General features: G+C 33.8%; 1 protein-coding gene across 4 annotated transcripts in view; it reads right to left on the bottom strand.

The window, feature by feature from the left end:
* The window catches only part of DMXL1 (Dmx like 1), a 123,779-nt gene that overhangs the window by 63,521 nt on the left and 41,193 nt on the right, over positions 1 to 19,065 (bottom strand). For all 4 annotated transcript variants that reach the window (XM_087815506.1, XM_016204603.2, XM_016204604.2 and 1 more), the window contains 9 exons: positions 15,266 to 15,355; positions 15,082 to 15,184; positions 12,735 to 12,854; positions 11,983 to 12,204; positions 8,246 to 9,931; positions 6,657 to 6,764; positions 2,478 to 2,647; positions 1,883 to 1,980; positions 740 to 905 (listed from right to left, as the gene is read on the bottom strand). In XM_087815506.1, the coding sequence (XP_087671632.1) occupies positions 740 to 905; positions 1,883 to 1,980; positions 2,478 to 2,647; positions 6,657 to 6,764; positions 8,246 to 9,931; positions 11,983 to 12,204; positions 12,735 to 12,854; positions 15,082 to 15,184; positions 15,266 to 15,355 (2,763 nt within the window). The remainder of the gene's footprint in view (positions 1 to 739; positions 906 to 1,882; positions 1,981 to 2,477; positions 2,648 to 6,656; positions 6,765 to 8,245; positions 9,932 to 11,982; positions 12,205 to 12,734; positions 12,855 to 15,081; positions 15,185 to 15,265; positions 15,356 to 19,065) is intronic.

Genomic DNA, 19,065 nt, shown 5'->3' with positions numbered 1-19,065 from the left:
TTGAGAGCATTTTATGTTAATAACGTACAAATCTACCTGCCAATACTAACTATGGTTTGCAAAAGAACTGGCCTGAGGAAATACTGAATAATTCTTAATACTATCAAATCAAGTGACATATTTTGTTTTATTCTTGAATTTTTACTCTTCCCCTCCCACCTTAGCAGACTATAGTGTTTCCAAATTTAAAAAGCTGTTTGCTTGTATGAGCTCTGAGCAAAAGGGCAATTTAAGATAGAAATATTATATTTTAAATGTTCATAATTTTTAAGGTTTACTGAGAATTAATCTGTTTAAAATTTGCTAAGGTTCATCAACCAAGAGTGAAATATAGGCTCAAATATGTTTTAAGTCACTATGAAATATCAATTTTGATATTTAGCCTTGTGTTATTTCCACTAGACTTAAGTTGAAATAAAAAAATAAAAATTTAAGCCCTAGATAAAGAGTTTATGGATGACAATGCTATTTTTATTTTATTTTATATTTATTTATTTTTAAAATATATCTTTATTGATTTCAGGGAGACGGAGAGAGAGAGACAGAAACATCAGTGATGAAAGAGTCACTGACTGGCTGCCTCCTGCATGCCCCACACTGGGGATTGAGCCCGCAACCCAGGCATGTGCCCTGACCAGGAATCAAACCTCGATCTCCTGGATCCTAGGTTGATGCTCAACTGCTGAGCCATGCCCAGCCAGGCGACAATGCTATTTTTTAAAAAGATTTTGTTCATTACCTCAATTGCATCTCTGAGACAACCAGCTAAAAGAAAAAATGCTGCAGAGTGTTCAAATCTCTGTTTGCCTAACAAAGAAAAAGCATTCTTTAAAGCTGCTTTACGCCACCTCTCATCTTCGAAATTGTGTCCAAAAAACTGTGTCATCTTGGTGTCTTTTTGGGATCTATAAGGGAAAAAAAAGTATGAAAATTTTGTAACACAATGTTTCTACGTCAGAACAGATTTTATAAAGTTAAACACTTAAAAAACTCAAAAGAAACATTTGATAGTTAAAAAGTAACTATACATCTTCTTTTCTGAGCAAAGAACATTGATGATAAACATTTAGTTTCTCATATATATCTCAGAGATTACTGAAAAAAATTCTTTCAAACTACTGAGAAAACTGCATTAGTAGCATTATGAGAAATTACTTTAAAATCCATGTGAAATATATCATTTATATTAACTTCTATGCTACTTCACCATTTAAACCTCATCAATCACTTTTACCTCTCTATTGGCCACCTAAGGATGACACTTTGATGATCAAAACTAAAGAATCCATCCTGATTCAAAACAATCCTAAAACATCTACTCTCTTACAAAACTGACTGGTACCATGATTTCCTCCAAAGGCTGCTGTTCAAATGCATACATCCGGAACAGAACCCAAAACAAATGGCAATCATGTTCTCCAAGTCTTGCTACGGACAAATGAAAGAGAAAAATTCGAAGTGACCCAAGGTCGATTATGGAGTCTGGGCCCATAGGAGAAAGGCAGTTTAGAGGAATAGCTGGTCCATGGGGTCCTATAGGGAGAAGGGTAGATGCCTGTTCCAGACTCCACCAATTCATCTTCCTTGCTCCAGATGCAACTTTCTGGTTTAGTTCTTTGTTCTATAGGAGTATCACAAGAAGTTCTTAAAATAAGTAAAAAAATATTTTTCTGGACTGATAAAACCTGAAAACTAACTAAAGTGACCTCATCAAGAACTTCTGCTCTGGAAAACACCTGGGATTCTTCCCTATGAAATCTCTCCTTAAATACAAAAATAATTAAGAATCTATACAAATCACACTAACCAGAACAAATCTTTACTTCACACATTTACTCCTTATGGAAAGTTTGTCATTTTAAAGCATAGTCTTCTCACCTACCTATATAATCCCCAAATCACAGCTTTCTTTTTCATTGCAAGGTAAAAAATGGCAGCATCTAAAGGATCATTCTTTCTATGAAAGGCTGCTTTGGCTACCTATAATTAGAAAATATCGGTCAAAATTTCACAGAAATCATTAAGTGAACAAATAGTTCCCCTCATGAATACGAGATTAATATACAGATTATTATACATTAATCTGTTTAAATGTTGGATAACTTTTAAAAATATGTATATAAACACATATATATTTAACAATTATAAAAGTGATATATGGTGATGGCCTCCAAGGATACAGAGAGGTGAGAACAGGACTATACTTTTCATTATACACTTTTCTCTACTATTTTATTTTTTCTATAAAGTATATATATTATTTTGTAAAAATCAGACATATACTACTAAACAAATATATCCACTAGCAACTTAAGAATTAGAATATAAATTTTAAAATATATTAACATATTTTCAAATATAAAGACTATTTGTAATCATTTTACCACTTAAAAAAAAGAGTAAAAGGAGAGGAAACGTGGAATGTAACTTAAAGAAACATTGAAAATATAATTTTTAGACCAACATAAAATACTTACCTTTTCTATGCATCTGCGTAAGATGCAGGTATTCCGGACCCACCATCCCACACCCATAGCCCTCAGTTCAGACCAAGTGGGATTGTTTTTCTGCATCGTTGGCAACATGTTCAGCAGTTCCTCTTCTGCCACTGAGTGAAATGCCCAGGCAAAATGACTAGTAGACAGGCCTGAAGAAATGTCAAAAATAATGTTTATAAAAAATACACACATGATTATCAGAAATGTGTTCCATGTTTGCAATAAAAATATCTAAACTTTATATGAGACTCAAAAAGTTACAATCAAGTGTTCAAGGACCAGAGGGAACACGGGTTATTTTTTTTTCTTGCTTCTCTAAACAATTCTATCACTTCAATATTTTCTACAATGGGCATATATTTTCTATAATTAAAATATATGTTCTTAAAACAATAAAAAGATAAGAAAAAAATGTTTATAGCAAACGCCACTGTGCTGAATATTTTTGTTTTCTAGCTATTCCCCATGACTTTTTCTTAGAAAATGAGAAACAAAGTATTTTTCTATACTGGTACGATTTTTCTTCAAAGCTGATTTGCATCTTCCTTTAGACAACATTTGTACTATGGATTTAATTCTATGGAATTAAAAAAGCATCAAGTCAACATTATAGCTTAGTGAACAGACTTAAGACTGTACACTCATATCACAAAGTTTTCATACTATTTTGTCTTTTCTTTTCCATTAATGTACACTGTTCATAAAGTATTACTTTTATTAGGAATTCAATATTCTACCATATTAATATATCAAAATTTTCATAATGACTTATTCCCTCTATTTGGGGCATTTGACTTATATGTAGTTTATCACAATAAGTAGTACAGATACAAAAAAATAGTTTTAAAAATCTTTCTTTTATTCTTCTCCAAAGTGGGATTAACAGATATATTCCCATGTTGCTTTTTAAAAAGATTTTCCTAATTTTGAGTACTATAACCAATGTTCAAGTACCTGTTTACCCACATTACATTGAATTTTTCTCAATTTTACTTTTTATAGTAGAGTGAATTTTTACATTACTGTGTTAAATTCAGTTTCCTTAATCAATGAAATAGAGAATGTCCTCTAGCATTTTTTACTCTTTGTATTTTTTTGTTATTTATATCTTTTGGCGATTTATCTGCCCCATAAAAGGGTATTGATCTTTCATATTTTTATCACCCACTTATATATTATAGAAAACAAACTTTATTTGACATTAAAAAAAAAAGCCCTGGCCAGGAGGCTCAGTGGGTAGGAGCACTGTCCTGTGCACCAAAGGGTTGTGGGTTCAATTCCCAGTCAGACTACATATCTAGGTTGCAGGTTTGATCCCCAGTCGGGGCATATACAGGGCTCAATGGATTGATGTTTCTCTCTCACACTGATGTTTCTGCCTCTCTCTCCCACTTCCTCTTTCTCTAAAATCAATAAAAACATATCCTCGGGAGAGGATTGGAAAAAAAAAAAAAAGAGGACTGAGAAAACTCTGGAATCAGGATGCATACCTTAAATTCCAGCTCCATCCCTAAATAACTATATAATTTTGGGCAAGTTTCTTGGTCTCCTGATTCCTCAATTTTCTCATTTACAAAATGTGAATAATCATGGAATCTACCTTATTATATTGTTTTGAGGATTAAAATAAATATGTTTAAAGCATTTAGAATACCTGGCATATAATAACTATTATTAATCCCATATCACTATATTAGGAAGGTACTTTTATATTTGTACAGCACTATTTACATCAGCAATTCTCTCAACCTACTGGCACCATATGGGGTGTTTATTGTTCAGCTTCTATTTTCTCTTTACAGTACATTCTGTTTAGTATTACTGGGAGAAGTAAATGATTAATTACAAAATGTGGCTTTACCATATATGGACTGAAATTTTTAACCTAATATCCAGTGCTACAGAATCTAAAATTCTCATTATACCCAAGTCTATGGGGAAAAAAATAGAAATTAAAAAACAACAACAAAAAATACAACCCTTTGCTGTGAATAGATTATTCTTCTAAATTATTTTTAGATTTCTATTATCTCTCAACCAATTTCAATAATTTTTCATAAATAATCTAACTTAGAATTTTAAGCTTTTCTTTTTCCAAAGTTAAATGTAAAAAAGGGGGAAGAAGGAAGCAAAAAGGGAAACAGAGACAGAAAGGAAAAGAGAGAGCAAGAGACAGAGGCCAATTAACAGAGGCTAACCTGTAGAGTCCTAAAAACACTGTTTAAACCTGGAGAGCCAATAATGCTAAAAGCCAACTCTATCTCTTGTATTTCCTGGGCACTGAGCCAATAAATATTCTGTTTTGTTTAAGTTCCCTTAAGCTTAAGTAAAGTATTTCTGTTATTCTGAAAGTCCTGGCTAACAATATATAATAGTATCCAAGATTTTATTAAACTAATATCTAAACTATACATTAATGTTAACAGTTTTGGGGGTGCTCTTTTTTTTGTAAAACAATTAAAAATTGAATATGCATCTTTTTCTGTAACAAAACTGTTATTCAAACTCTGGAGAAAAAATTGAATTTAGATATATTTCAAAAGGGAGAAAATAGAAAATTCAGAAAGGAAATTAAAAGAGAATAAAATGATACTAATTGGTCTTTAATATACGATGTGCTTGAAACATAACACACAATACCCAATTGCCCAATTGCTACATATTTCTATTTCTTCATTAACTTTTTCATCTATCAAAAATATTCCAATACTGCCCTGGCAGGTGTTGCTCAGTGGGCAGAGTGTTGGCCCCACACACAGAAGGGTTGGCGGCTTGATTCCCAGGCAAGGGCACGTACAGGTTCGTTCCCAGGCCCTGGTTGAGACAGATTCAGGAAGCAACCAATCCATGCATCTCTCTCATACAGATGTTTCTCTTTCTCTCTCTCTCTCCCTCCCACTCTATCTAAAAATCAATGGACATATGAAAAAATGCTTAATATCACTAATCATCAGAGAAATGCAAATTAAAACCACAATGAGGTATCACTTGACACCTGTAAGAATGGCTGCCATCAACAAATCAACAAATGACATGTGCTGGTGAGGATGTCAAGAAAGGGGAACCTGCCCAGCCGGGCATGGCTCAGCGGTTGAGCATCCACCGAGGATCCAGGAGACCACGGTTCAGTTCCCAGTCAGGGCACATGTCCTGGTTGCAGGCTCCATCCCTAGTTGGGCGCGTGCAGAAGGCAGCAGATCAATGACAACTCTCTCATCATTGATGTTTTTATCTCTCTCTCTCTTCCTTCCTCTCTCTGAAATCAATAAAGATATATTTTTTAAAAAAAGAAAAAAGGGAACCCTTGTACACTGCTGTTGGGAATGCAGACTGGTGCAGTCACCATGGAAATCAGTATGTAGGTTACTCAAAAAATTAAAAATGGAATTGTCTTTAGACCTAGTGATCCCACTTTTAGGAATATATCCTAAGAATCCTGAAACAGTAATCAGAAAGAATAAATGCAACGCTATGTACAGAGCAGCACAATTTAAAATAGCTAAGATCTGTAAACAGCCAAGTGCCCATCAGTAGAGGGGTGGATAAAAAAGCTGTGGGACATTGAAACTATGGAATAGTATGCAGCTGTAAAGAAAAAGGATCTCATACAGTTTGGAACAGTATGGATAGACCTGGAGAATATTATGCTAAGCAAAAGAAGCCAGGCAGAGAAAGACAAACATCACATGATGCCACTTATATGTGGAACATAAGAACTTAAACTGATGAACAAATAGACTCAGTGACATGGAGCCACAGATCAGACGGGGAAGGAGGGGGGTCGGTAGGTAGGCGAGGTTAACCGAAGAATTTATACGCAGATATGCATAACCAAAGGACACGGACAATGCTGTGGTGAGGGACCGGGGATGGTGGAGGGAAGAAAAAGGGAAATCTGTAATATTTTAAACAATAAAAAAAAAAAAAAATCAATGGAAAAAATATCCTCTGGTGGGGATTAACAAAACAAAAAAAAATTTCCCAATACCTTAAACAAAGAAAATTAAGTGGAAATAAACATTTTTAAAAATAAATTACGGAAACTTAGAATGTGTCAAATTTGTCATCATGATATCTGAGCAAATGCAACTTATAAGTTCTCAAGCCTTTCTTCTCTTCTAGCCTTACTTCTTTTTAATAGATTACTACCAAAATCACCTTGGTGAAGGAGTTGAGCTCGATAAGCTGGAAGGGAAGTTGTAAGAAAAGTATGAAGTCGAACAGCCAAAAGAAATTTTAACCCACATTCATCAAGAGTTTCTCCACCTATAAAAAAGGAAAAAAAAAAATTTACTTATTTTTATTTGTAAAACAACATTTCATTAGCAAAACACAAGTAAATGCTAATAATTCTGGCAAGCAGCCGATGTTACAGCACCAAATAGAGATAAAACATTCCGAAACTGAAAAAAGTTACCAATCTAAATATATATATATTTTAAATTCTCTAGTTATTTTTTTTCTTTTTTTTTAAATATATCTTTATTGATTTCAGAGAGAGGAAAGGAGAGGGGGAGAGAGAGATAAAAACATCCATGATGAGAGAGTCATTGATCGGCTGCCTCCTGCACACCCCTGACTGGGGATCAAGCCCACAACCCGGGCATGTGCCCTGACCGGGAATCGAACCCCGATTGCCTGGATCCTAGGTCGACGCTCAACCACTGAGCCACACCCGGCCAGGCTAAATATTTCTAATATTTCTTTTTCCCATACAATTATATATTACAGAAAGAAATATAGTTAAATATTTTGAAAAATAATAAACGAGAGAATGAATTGACTCGGGGTCTGTAACATTTTTTATAATTGGACCTCCTCTGATCTGAATCTTACTTAAATTAAAATTTGACTAAATTTTAAAACAGTTTAACCTTCTCAGTGGTATACGTTACACAATACTTCCCATATTGACTCAGGTCATATACTCATCCCAGAAATGTTCTGCTAACACTGAAAAAAATAGTTATACAGTGGGGAGGACTGCTTTTCATGCATAAAATACCTATAATATTTTTGCATAAAAAATAACATCTAATAGTAATACTTCCTAAAGTGTCATGATACATGACCAACATTTTTTCTTTATTATTATTTTCTTAAGTTTACCCCATATTTTCCTTTCAAGCACAGTTCAAGGGGTGTAGCCTACTGATACCTATCTGGTGCACCCGGCTGGACTTATTTATTTTGATCTCTGAAATTTGATGGAAATTCTATGAATTTGTTTGTAACTCAAGAGATTAAGAAGGAAAAAAATGATCTCTTGGTGAGGAACAGACCTAATTTTATTATGCTTATTTTTGTTATTCTAAGTAGGAGTATACATTAATCCTAATTTTTAAAAGAAACCTCAATATTTTAAAAGCTAAATAGTGAATTATCACATGAGAAAAAATAAGCGGAAATCACATTTTGTGGTATCTAAAGTAATTATTTAATAAGAATGTTAACTTTTGCTAAACTCAAAGAATTCAGTTGGGTCTTTAACATTATTAAGTAGACAATTAGGTAAAAATGAAAAATGACTGCCATAATAAAATTCTGTTCAATTTTTATTTTAAATTCTATTCAGAGTACAGTTTATGGGATAAATAGAATATATTCAACTAAAAACTACTGTGAAGTCAGCGATGATGAAAAAACATTGTGAGCATCATTTTTATAAAATGTTTGTTAGATTTTCTGTGAAATTAAGTCAAATATCATTAGTTTTTCCTCTAATCCAGTACCCAATTTAGTTTTACCTTGGCTTCTGTCTCTGCTTTCTCCAATATCAGTGCTGGTAGTTGCAATTGTATCTGCTAAGGCCATCAAAGACATCTGCTCCATCCTGCTGAGTCCTGGTAAACTAGAATGAAGTAAGTGGCCAGAAAGAACCTGAGCATGCTCAGGACCAAAGTAAGTTGGACTGTACTGTGAAAGGTCAATAACCCTGGGTTTTGTGTTTTCTTCATCTGTCTCTAATATGTTACTATCAGTCATTAAAGTTGAGATCTGAAAAAGCTCATCATAACTTTCTTTTGATAACTGGTTTGAGTTATTTAAGGTACTCTGATTACTAGATTTCTCCAAAGATGAGTAATGGCTATCGTCATCTGCCGCAAGTAAGGCATATAAAGGAAGTGGAGGAACAGAATCTATTTCTGTGTAATCTGTATTTTCACTCTTGTTGAATGCCTGGGGGTCTCTGGTGGTGCTTCCACTGGCACTGATGGTGAGAGACCTAAGGCGGCGCTCATGACTGGATTCAGCTTCATTCAGAGCCACAACTTCTCCAGCAATGCACTTGACAAGATGTGATAAGATGGCCTTCGCTCTTCGAACTTTGCCAAGATCCATGAGTTCCAAAAGTTGCAATGGATGGTACTGAGGTAAAGTTGGGGAAAGAACATGAGCTGCTTCAAAAAGACCTGAATCTTCCATGTCCACAGAAGGGTCAAACGCAGTTTTCTTTCCACAGATTTTCTGTGCAAGACTGGTCATGGATCGAGTCAGAGTTTTCTTTGGAGGATGTAATCCAGAACTTGATGAGTTACTCTGTTTTATTAAACTTATTATAGATGGAGTGCTCCCACTGTATGAATCTGTTATAACAGGTTCTTGTTTAGAAGATGGCTGCCACTGGGAATATACATGCATCTCACAGTCCATTCCTACCACCAGAATGCCATCCCGGACCCATGATAAAGAAACAGGAAAAGGTGGAAAGCCTTCTACTGAAGAAACCAAATCCACACTTCGTAACAGTACAAATTTAGAAAGAGGCACAACTTTAGTACTCTCCCAGAGAGGAAATGCCAGGCTTTCCTTACCAGTCTGTTCTTGTACCTTACCAGCCAGGGGGCCATACATAAAAAGTTTTGATCCAATACCTACAGTCAAGATATGAGAACCATCTTCCCTAGATATCCAATCTAAGTGCACTAAATGCTTTATGGTTGATGTTATACTCTCTTTACTGGATAAATATACCTCTTGCTTATTATAGGCCACTAAATTGCTATCAATACTAATGCCAGAATCCAACACTGTATTTAACTCATCTAAATGAATTGTCTGTTCAAGGATCCAACATGAACCTCCTGTAGACTCACATTCAAAAATACTTACATGCATCACAAAGTCCTGAGAAGGTCTACTATTAGATGCAGGCTGCTTATATGCTACTGCTAAACGATTTGTGTGTGCACAGCTAACTTCTACAGGCCTACCAGGTATAGTTATACTACTATTGTTCTGAAGTCCATCTTCAATAAGTAATGGCCATTCCTCCCAAATGTATACAAGATCCATTTTTCCATTATTCGATGTGGCAGATTCTCCATCTGTTACTCTGCATCTCCAGAATCTTACTTTCTCATCTGAGCATGAAGTTGCCAATAAGTAGGGAGCACGGCATAAGGGATATATGGAAGAAGAACTCAGATGACCTAAAGTAAAATAATCCATTAACAAAATGTCAAATTTGGTTAAATATTTCTATTTTCATATACTAAAGGTTTTATTTTAGTCTTTTGTATGAACTACTGTTAAAAACATAACAGTCTATACTTAAAGGTCAATAAGATCAGTAAAAAGCCTTTGATGACAACACAAGGTATTAAAAAAGGACAATATTACCAAAACCTAGAGCTGAAAGAATTCTGAGAAAAATTTATATATATGTATACTTTTTTTTTTTTTAAGAGGGGAAGAGAGAGGGAAAGATAGAAACATCTGTGAGAGACAAACATCAACGTCGACTGGCTGCCTTCTGCATGCCCCCGACTGGGGATCCAGCTCACAACCCAGGCATGTGCCCTGACCAGGAATTGAATCAGTGACCTCTTGGTGTGTGGGCTGACACTTAACCACTGAGCCATATCGGCTTGCCTCTGAGAGAATTTAGCCCAATTCCTGCATTTTATAGGTAAAGACCCTTGACCAAATGTGTTAAGTATTTAATCCCTAAATTAAATAGCTAGACTAAGACAGAATTAGAAAACCTGAATTAGTCCTGTTTCTCAACCCAATATTCTTTTCCCAATTCTCTGCTAGTTTTACATATTGTAAATCTCATTTTAAAGATATCAACACAGCTTTAAAAACTTGTCAACATTCATTGATTCCTTCTTTTTAATATTTTCCAATACAATTTTGTGAGTGCGCCATGCTTACCTAAATATTAAATGGGCCCTCAATGATTGAAGAGTATCTGATATAACTGATACTGAGAAAATTCCTAAGTGGGACATAATGTTTTCTTGGGCTTAATCTAATCATATATTCTTAATTTCCTAAACCAGGGTTTAGCAAACATTTTTTTTCTTTTTCTTTTTTTAATCCTCACCCGAGGATATTTTTTCCATTGATTTTTAGAGAAGAGCGGACGGGAGGGTGAGTGAGAGAAACACTGACATGAGAGAGACATTAATTGGTTGCCTCCCACACGAGTCCCAAATGGGGCCTGGAATTAAACCTTCAACCAAGGTACGTGGCCTTGACTGGGAATCGAACTCGAGGCCCTTCAGTCTGCAAGCCAATGCTCTAACCACTGAGCCAAACCAGCCAAGGCAGCAAACTTTTTCTTAAAGGGCCAGATAGTGTTGACTATTTTGGGCTTTGATAGCCATAGGTCTCTGTTGCTACTACTGAACTCTGCCACAGTAGAACAAAAGTAGCCATACACAAAAGTAAAGGAATAGGTATGGCTATGTTCTACTCGAACTTATTTATAAAACAGGTAGGTGGCCCATAGTTTGCCACCCCCTGACTTAAGCTATTCAAAATAAGCTACTAATTATAAGAAATGTTATGCAGAACATTTATCATATTTTAAAAGCCCATTTCAACATAATTGTAAGAGGTTTTTTTAAAAAAACAGTCCTCAAGGAATATAGAAATATTGCAAAAGGACACAATTAGCATTATCCATTGTTTGCTCTGAGCTGTACAGAGATCAAGAGCTTACCCTTTCCAACAGTACTGACTAAAAAAGTTCTTAAAACTAGAAAAAACTTTTACAGTAGTCTCCCCTCATCTGCAGTTTGCTTTCCATGGTTTCAAACACCAGCGGTCCAATGAGATCTGAAAATATTAAGTTGAAAACTCCAGAAATAAACAATTTGTAAGTTTCAATTAACATGCCATTCTGAGTAGTGTGATGAAATCTCACGCTGTCCAGTTCTGTCCCACCTAAAACATGAATCATCCCTATGTCCAGTGTATCTACCCTTTATAAGCTACCAGGATGTTAGTCACTTAGTAGCCATCCCAGATATCAAATAGATTGTTCTGGTATCGCAGTGCTTGTGTTCAAGTAATCCTTATTTTACTTAATAATGGCCCAAAGCATAATAGTAGTAAGGCTGGCAATTTGAATAATCCAAAGAGAAGCCATAAACTGCTTCCTTTCAGTGAAAAGGTATGCATGTATAGGAACAAACATAGTATATCTAGGGTTACAAAGTTTAATTAGTCTTTTTTCACAAAATTTACAAACCTGCTGAAGGCTTAACACTTATTATCTCAACTCCTTCTGGCAAATGCAACTCTTGGCTATAAACCATTTCTGAAGACAGAGTCAACTTGCTGGTACTCTGGAGATTTGCTCTGCAAGCCTGATACTTCTGTGAAAAAGGAGATAGGATCTTCTCTGGGGAAGAAGAATAATGTTCTTCTGGCTGCCAAACTGCTTCAGATATTTTTGTATCTACTTTTTCATCTATAAAACATAAGAAAAGAATCAAAAACTGGGGGGAGTGGGAGGAACCCTATAAACATAATTGCTACATTTCATAATCCGAAACTGCCTTATAAAAGATTTAAAAAGTAAATATGTTAATATGATTCTTTATAACAAGAAATTCAGAAAACCATTTTGCTTTTTTTTTTTTAAAATCCTTACCTGAGGGTATTTTTTCCATTGCTTTTAGGGTGGGGAGGAGAAACATCAATGTGAGAGAGACACATTGATGGGCTGCCTTAGGCTCACTTGCCAACCAGGGCCAGAGATTAAGCCAGCAACCGAGGTACGTGCCCTTGGCTGGAATGAAACCCGGGACCCTTCAGTCCGTGGGCCGATGCTCTAACCACTGAGGAAACCAAGTAGGGCACATTTTGCTTTTTTAATTAACTGAGTAAACTACATTATCACTACTCAATAAAAATAGCTTTAAAAATATGCACTGAACTCTCTAATCATATATAATTTGTTAATTTAAGCCTACTTAAAGTTAAAAGAAAAAGACTCACCCAATGAGACAGGAGTGGATTTTAAATGTAAATTCCACATGTGTAACAATGAACGGTTGTCTTGAGTGCACTCTATTACAATTAGGTAGAATTTTTCAGAAAACCCATTAGGTGAGGGGCCTGTTGGTAATAATGATATTTTTTACTATCAACATGGATAAGTGAGAGAACTTATTCAATATAACAAGTTAAAATAACTAAATTTTTTAAAAAAATCAAAACTCTTATCTACAGTTCCAAATACAAAGTGGAATTATAGAATGGAATCAACTTCTTCACCACATGAATTTATATTAACTTAAATGTTTAACAAGTATGCTATACTTAAATTTCATTTTTGAATCGACAGGCTTAAAAAAAATCACATATTACAGTCATCACTAATACAATGTTCACACAGATTAGACCATATTAAGTAGGAAATTTCTGGACAGGAACTATGTGATAGGTACTTTAAGTCAACGTATCATGATGAAAATTATGTTGCCAAACATATATTGAAATAAGACCATAATGAAATAACATATTAATGAAGTTTACCTAAGAACCAATATATAAGAATTCATCATACAACATATTATTCAGGAAATTTTTTCTTGGTCAAAACTGAATAATTTAAGCAGCATATAAGTTGTTTAAAATAAACTAAAAAAATTCACCTATTTAAAATACATCATAAAATCTGTAGTTCATTATTGCCTGAACAAAACAAACTTTTTTAAAATGCTAGTAAAATATCCAAGTTTTTCTTAATTATTTTCATTATGCACAAAATTATGTATAGAAAATTACATTATAGAAACTATATAAATCATAGAACATGTAAAAAAAATCAGCAACTGTTATTAGAGTGCAATCATTTTTAAATTTGCATAGAAAAAAGTTTTCAAAGGAACGCCAGGAAAGAAAGATAACCATAAATACCTTAAGAGACGAAATGAAAAGGTAATTTCAGTAATGTATTCTGGGTGAATTAGGCATTTAAATTACAAGAATTAAGAGAAAGGGAAAAATAAGGGATTATAACAAAAGAAAAAAAGAACAGAAGTAAAATTTATTTCTGATAATTTACTAACAAGAAAGAATGCTCAATAATTAAAGCATCTGTAAAACATTCTTCTCTTCTTGACATTAAAGCAAAATAACATGAAAAGATAACTCCTTGGTTATAGTCTGGGAAACTGTGATAATAAAGATAATCGTTTTTTAGTAAATGCAAGAACTCCCTGAATATTTTAAGAAAAACTAGAAGAAATACTTAGTCTTAAAGAGAAAAAAAAGGTAAAAATTGAAGAAAACTAGAAAAAAAAATGCTAGAACAGATGATCATAGAAAAACTCAACCTTAAGCATAGGAATTTCTTTAAAAAGTCTTAAAGAGTGTTGATTATTAACAATACTAATATTCTTATTAATACTTTAATATAAAAAGGAAAAATAAAGAACATTTTGTTGATATAAATAACCCTTTATCCTGTACTGACATCTTTATTTCTCATTTTTTAGCATCTTTCCATCATTATATTCAGAGGTTATAAATGCACTGTAAGCACTTTTGCACAGTTCATGAATTCTCAGGAAAAATGATAGAAGACTAAGTGAAAGCAGTGTTAAGAAACCAGAGATAAAAGTGCAGAATTCGAAGTAGTACTTCTCAAAGGAAAAGGAAAATGGAAAAATGGTAGAATAAAGAAACAATGTAAAAGAGAAGTAAAAAATAATAATCTGGAACAAATAAAAATGTAGTTATTAGTATTATTTGAGGTTTATAATTAACTTTTAAAACAACAGGAACACACTACGGGATTGCTTTATAAGGAAAATCACTTTTGTGTTTGGTTTGGCTCCATAATTGACAACCAAGAGATTTTAGCTTTATTTTGTTCTGTTTCCTTTTTTTGTTCTGTTTTCCTTTATGCAAAATAAACAGTTAATATTACATGGAGGCGTTTAAATAATTTTCAAAACTTTAATTATAAAAGTATTAATTAAGACACTTGGTCTTTAAATTATAACTTGAAGTTTTAAGCTACTGCTTAAAATTATAGGTGTCCACATTATCCAAATTCTTAGGGCAGGACCCCATCTATCAAAGAGCATTCATGCATTAACGACAATAAAAAAAAAAAAAATGTCTATTATGCTTTTTAAAAAACATAATTGACAAACCCCTTCAATTATTATATATTTCCTGATTAAAAATAAAAAGATAATGATATTTATAATAAATAATGCCACAAACCTACATGGGAAAATTATAACTTCAAATAGATGATATGAGACATTATATTAACTGCCTAACATACTCTACAAAATATTTTTCATTACATAAAAAAATTCATCTTTACCTTCATCAGATAATATTCTATCTTTTCCCATACTTTTCTTCTCAAGGTTATTCAAAATGAAGTCTTGTTGAAAAACATGAAGCAGCTGGGTTTTTCGGCCTTGCTGAATGTAAATAAAAAAGCAACATAAGTTGACATACATGTTACTTACCTAATGCTAAGTAGCCAGAAAAATAATACTTACAAGTTTTGTAATGGGATCTAATGCGATAATGCATCCTGGCCTGGCTGTTGATTGTTGACTTACGATGTTAAACACTTCACCAACATACTTCTGTTTTAAAAAAATAGATATCTCTTTTATTAAACAATTAAATAAAAATAATTAATAACAAAAACAATGCACTTTCAGGAATAATAAATCAATAATAAATATGTTCATGTGGCTAAATACATTTACAAGTCTCTTTCATTATAAACATTCTAGCACTTTACCTTACTAGGGAATTACATAGGAATGAATAAGAATTACAGCTCAGTTGGTGCATAGAAAAACAAAAGCAATGCTTGGTAATTGTAAGAGGAAAAAAGTATTTTATATCTATAAATGTGAAAAACTGATTTCAATCTTATGGAACTGTTCTAACAATCAGTGGTTTTTAAGCATTAATTTTGAGGTGAGAAGGATGGAGCTAAACAAGTTGACATACTGTTCATGTATGCATACTGAATTCTTGAGCCACTTATGTTCTGACTGCTGCAGTCAAGGCCATACTGTTCAATTCATTCTTCATCATACCTAATCAATCACCAGCATTTGATCCTGGTGATCACTCCCTCCTCCTTGAAATAATTTTCTCCATTTGCCTTCCATTATACACCACATTCATCTCATCCCACTTTTAACAACAGAATGCCCCAGGGTTCAATCCTTCTAACACTATAATTTCCAACTATATTCTTTTCCTTAGTGATCTCATCCAGCTCCACAACTTTAAATTTTGATTCTGACAACTACTTATTTTATATCTTCAGACCATCCTTCCTCTTCCTCTAAATTCCAGAGATTAGCCTACTGAATATCTTAGATGTCAAACAGGCATCTCAAACTTAACATGTCCAAAGCCAGGCTGTTGAATATCCCCGCTCGTCAAAATCTGCTACTTATACATTCTTCTCATCTAAGCTTGAGGCAATTCTGTTTTCACTAATGCTCAGCCACAAAGCTTGAGAGTCATTCACTTTTTCTCACATAAATGACATATCCACTCCAATCCTAACTATTTGATGTTCAAAACCTACCCAGATTGGACCAATTCTTATCATCTTTATCACTACCACTTGCAACCATTCTAAGCCCCTTTGACTCTCCTAGATTACTGTAATAGCTTCCTGAATAGGTATGATTTCACATCTGCTTCCCTTGTCTAATCTATATAGTAATCACAATGATCATTTAAAAAACTGAGATCATATCACTCTGACATTTTCTTCAATGAGTTCTATGTTATTCTGAGAAAAAGTCAAACTTACCACAATCACTGATGAGGCTTCATATGGTATGGCCAGGCTAAGTTTCTGACTCAGCCCAGACTACTCTCCTGCTACCTCACTTACTCTGCTCCAGCCACAAAGGTCTCCTTGCTGCTCCTTTAAATACCAAACATGTTCTAGGCTCAGGATCTTTGCCCTGGCTGTTCCTCTTCCTGTAATACTCTTCCTCTAAATATCCACACGGCTATCTCTGTCATCTCCTCTGGAACTTTACTTAAATGGTATCTTTTTTTGTGAGGCTTTCTCTGACCACCAACTCACTTGGCACTCCCTACTACTTTAGCTAGAATGTTGCTCTCCATGGTGTTTATTAATATATTTTACCTTTCCCCCTTATACCCCTTCACTAAAATATAAGCTCAAGATTTTTGTCTGTTTTGTTCACATCAAAATTCCCAGCACTTAAAACAATTCCTACAACTATCTGAGAACAAATTAGAAAATCTGGACAAAATGGATAAATTCCAGAAACATACAATCTCCCAAAACTAAATCAGGAAGAACCAGAGAATCTGAATAAACAGATTACAACTAGTGAAATTGAAGCAGTAATCAAAAAACTCCCAACAAACAAAAATCCTGGACTGGATGACTTCACAGGTGAATTTTATCAAACATTCAAGGAAGAATTAACAACTATCCTTCTCAAACTATTCAAAAAAATTCAAGAGAAGGGAAGACTCAAAACTCATTTTACGAGGCCAGCATTATCTTAATTCCAAAACCGGATAAAAACACTACAAAAAAAGAAAATTATAGGCCAACATCCCTGATGAACATAGATGCTAATATCCTCAACAAAATATTAGCAAACCAAATCCAGCAATACATTAAAAAGATCATACACTGTGATCAAGTGAGATTTACTCTGGGGATGCAAGGTTAGTACAACATACTCAAATCAATAAATGTGATATACCATATAAACAAAATGAAGAATAAAAACCACATGATAATATCAATAGGTGCAGAAAAAGCATTTGATAAAATCCAGCACCCATTTATAATAAAAACTCTCAGCAAAGTGGGAACAGAGGCAGCATACCTCAACATAATAAAAGCCATATATGACAAACCCACAGCCAACATCATACTGAATGGGCAAAAACTCCACGTGTTTCACTTAAGATCAGGAATAAGACAAGAATGGATGTCCACTTTCACCACTCCTATTCAACATAATACTAGAAGTCCTAACCACAGCCATCAAACAAGGAGATATAAAAGGCTTTGAAACTGGAAAGTAAGAAGTAAAACTGTCATTATTTGCAGATGACATGATATTGTATATAGACAACCTAAAGATTCCACAAAAAAACTACTAAAAAACTGATAAGCGAATTCAGTAAAGTAGCAGAATACAAAATAAATATCCAGAAATCAGTTGCATTTTTATATACCAATACTGAACTATCAGAAAGGGAACGAAGAAAACAGTCCCATTCACAATGGCTTCAAAAAGAGAGAAACTGAAGAAGATACAAATAAGTGAAAGCATATACCGTGTTCATAGACTGTAAGAACTAACATCACTAAAATGTCCAAATACCCAAAGCAATCTATAGATTCAATGTAATTCTTATTAAGACGCCAATGGCGTATTTCACAGAACTAGAACAAATATTCCAAATATTCCACAGAACCCCAAAAGACCGCAATCTTGAGAAAGAAGAACAAAGTTGGAGGAATCATGCTACCTGATATCAAATTATACTACAAAAGGCCATAGTAATAAAAAAGCATGGTACTGGCATAAAAACAGACATAGAGATCAATGAAACAAAATAGACAGCCCAGAAATAAACCCACACCTTTATGGTCAATAAATATTTGAAAAAGGAGACAAACACATAAAATGGGGTAAAGACAGTCTAGTCAACAAATCTTATGGGGAATACTGGACAGATACATGCAAAAAAATGAAACTAGACCACCTTTTTACACCATACACAAGAATAAACTCAAAATAGATTAAAGACTTTAATATTAGACTTAAAACCATAAAAATCTTAGGAGAAAACATAGGCAGGAAAATCTTGGTCATTTCTCGTAAAAATATTTTTTCTGACATATCTCCTCAGGCAAGGGAAACAAAAGAAAAAAAATAAATAAATAGGATTATATAAACTAAAAAGGTTTTGCACAGCAAAGGAAACTATCAAAAAAATGAAAAGACAACCCGCTAAATGGGAGAACATATTAGCCAATGATACATTTGATTAGGGGTTAACATCCAAAATTTGTAAAGAACGTATACAACTCAATACCAGAAAAGCATACAATCCAATTAAAAAATGAGCAAAGGATGTAAATAGACACTTCTCTAAAGAGGACTACAGATGGCCAATAGACATATGAAAAGATGCTCAGTGTCACTAATCATCAGAGAAGTGCAAATTAAAACCACAATGAGATATCACATCACACGTCAGAATGACTTTCATCAATAAATCAACAACAAGTATTGATGAGGATGTGGAGAAAGGGGGA

This window comes from Miniopterus natalensis, chromosome 3 (assembly GCF_054644295.1).
Source record: "Miniopterus natalensis isolate mMinNat1 chromosome 3, mMinNat1.hap1, whole genome shotgun sequence".
Classification (NCBI taxonomy): domain Eukaryota; kingdom Metazoa; phylum Chordata; class Mammalia; order Chiroptera; family Miniopteridae; genus Miniopterus; species Miniopterus natalensis.
Note: the sequence above shows the minus strand (reverse complement) of the source record. Positions and strands in the feature narration are given on the sequence as shown.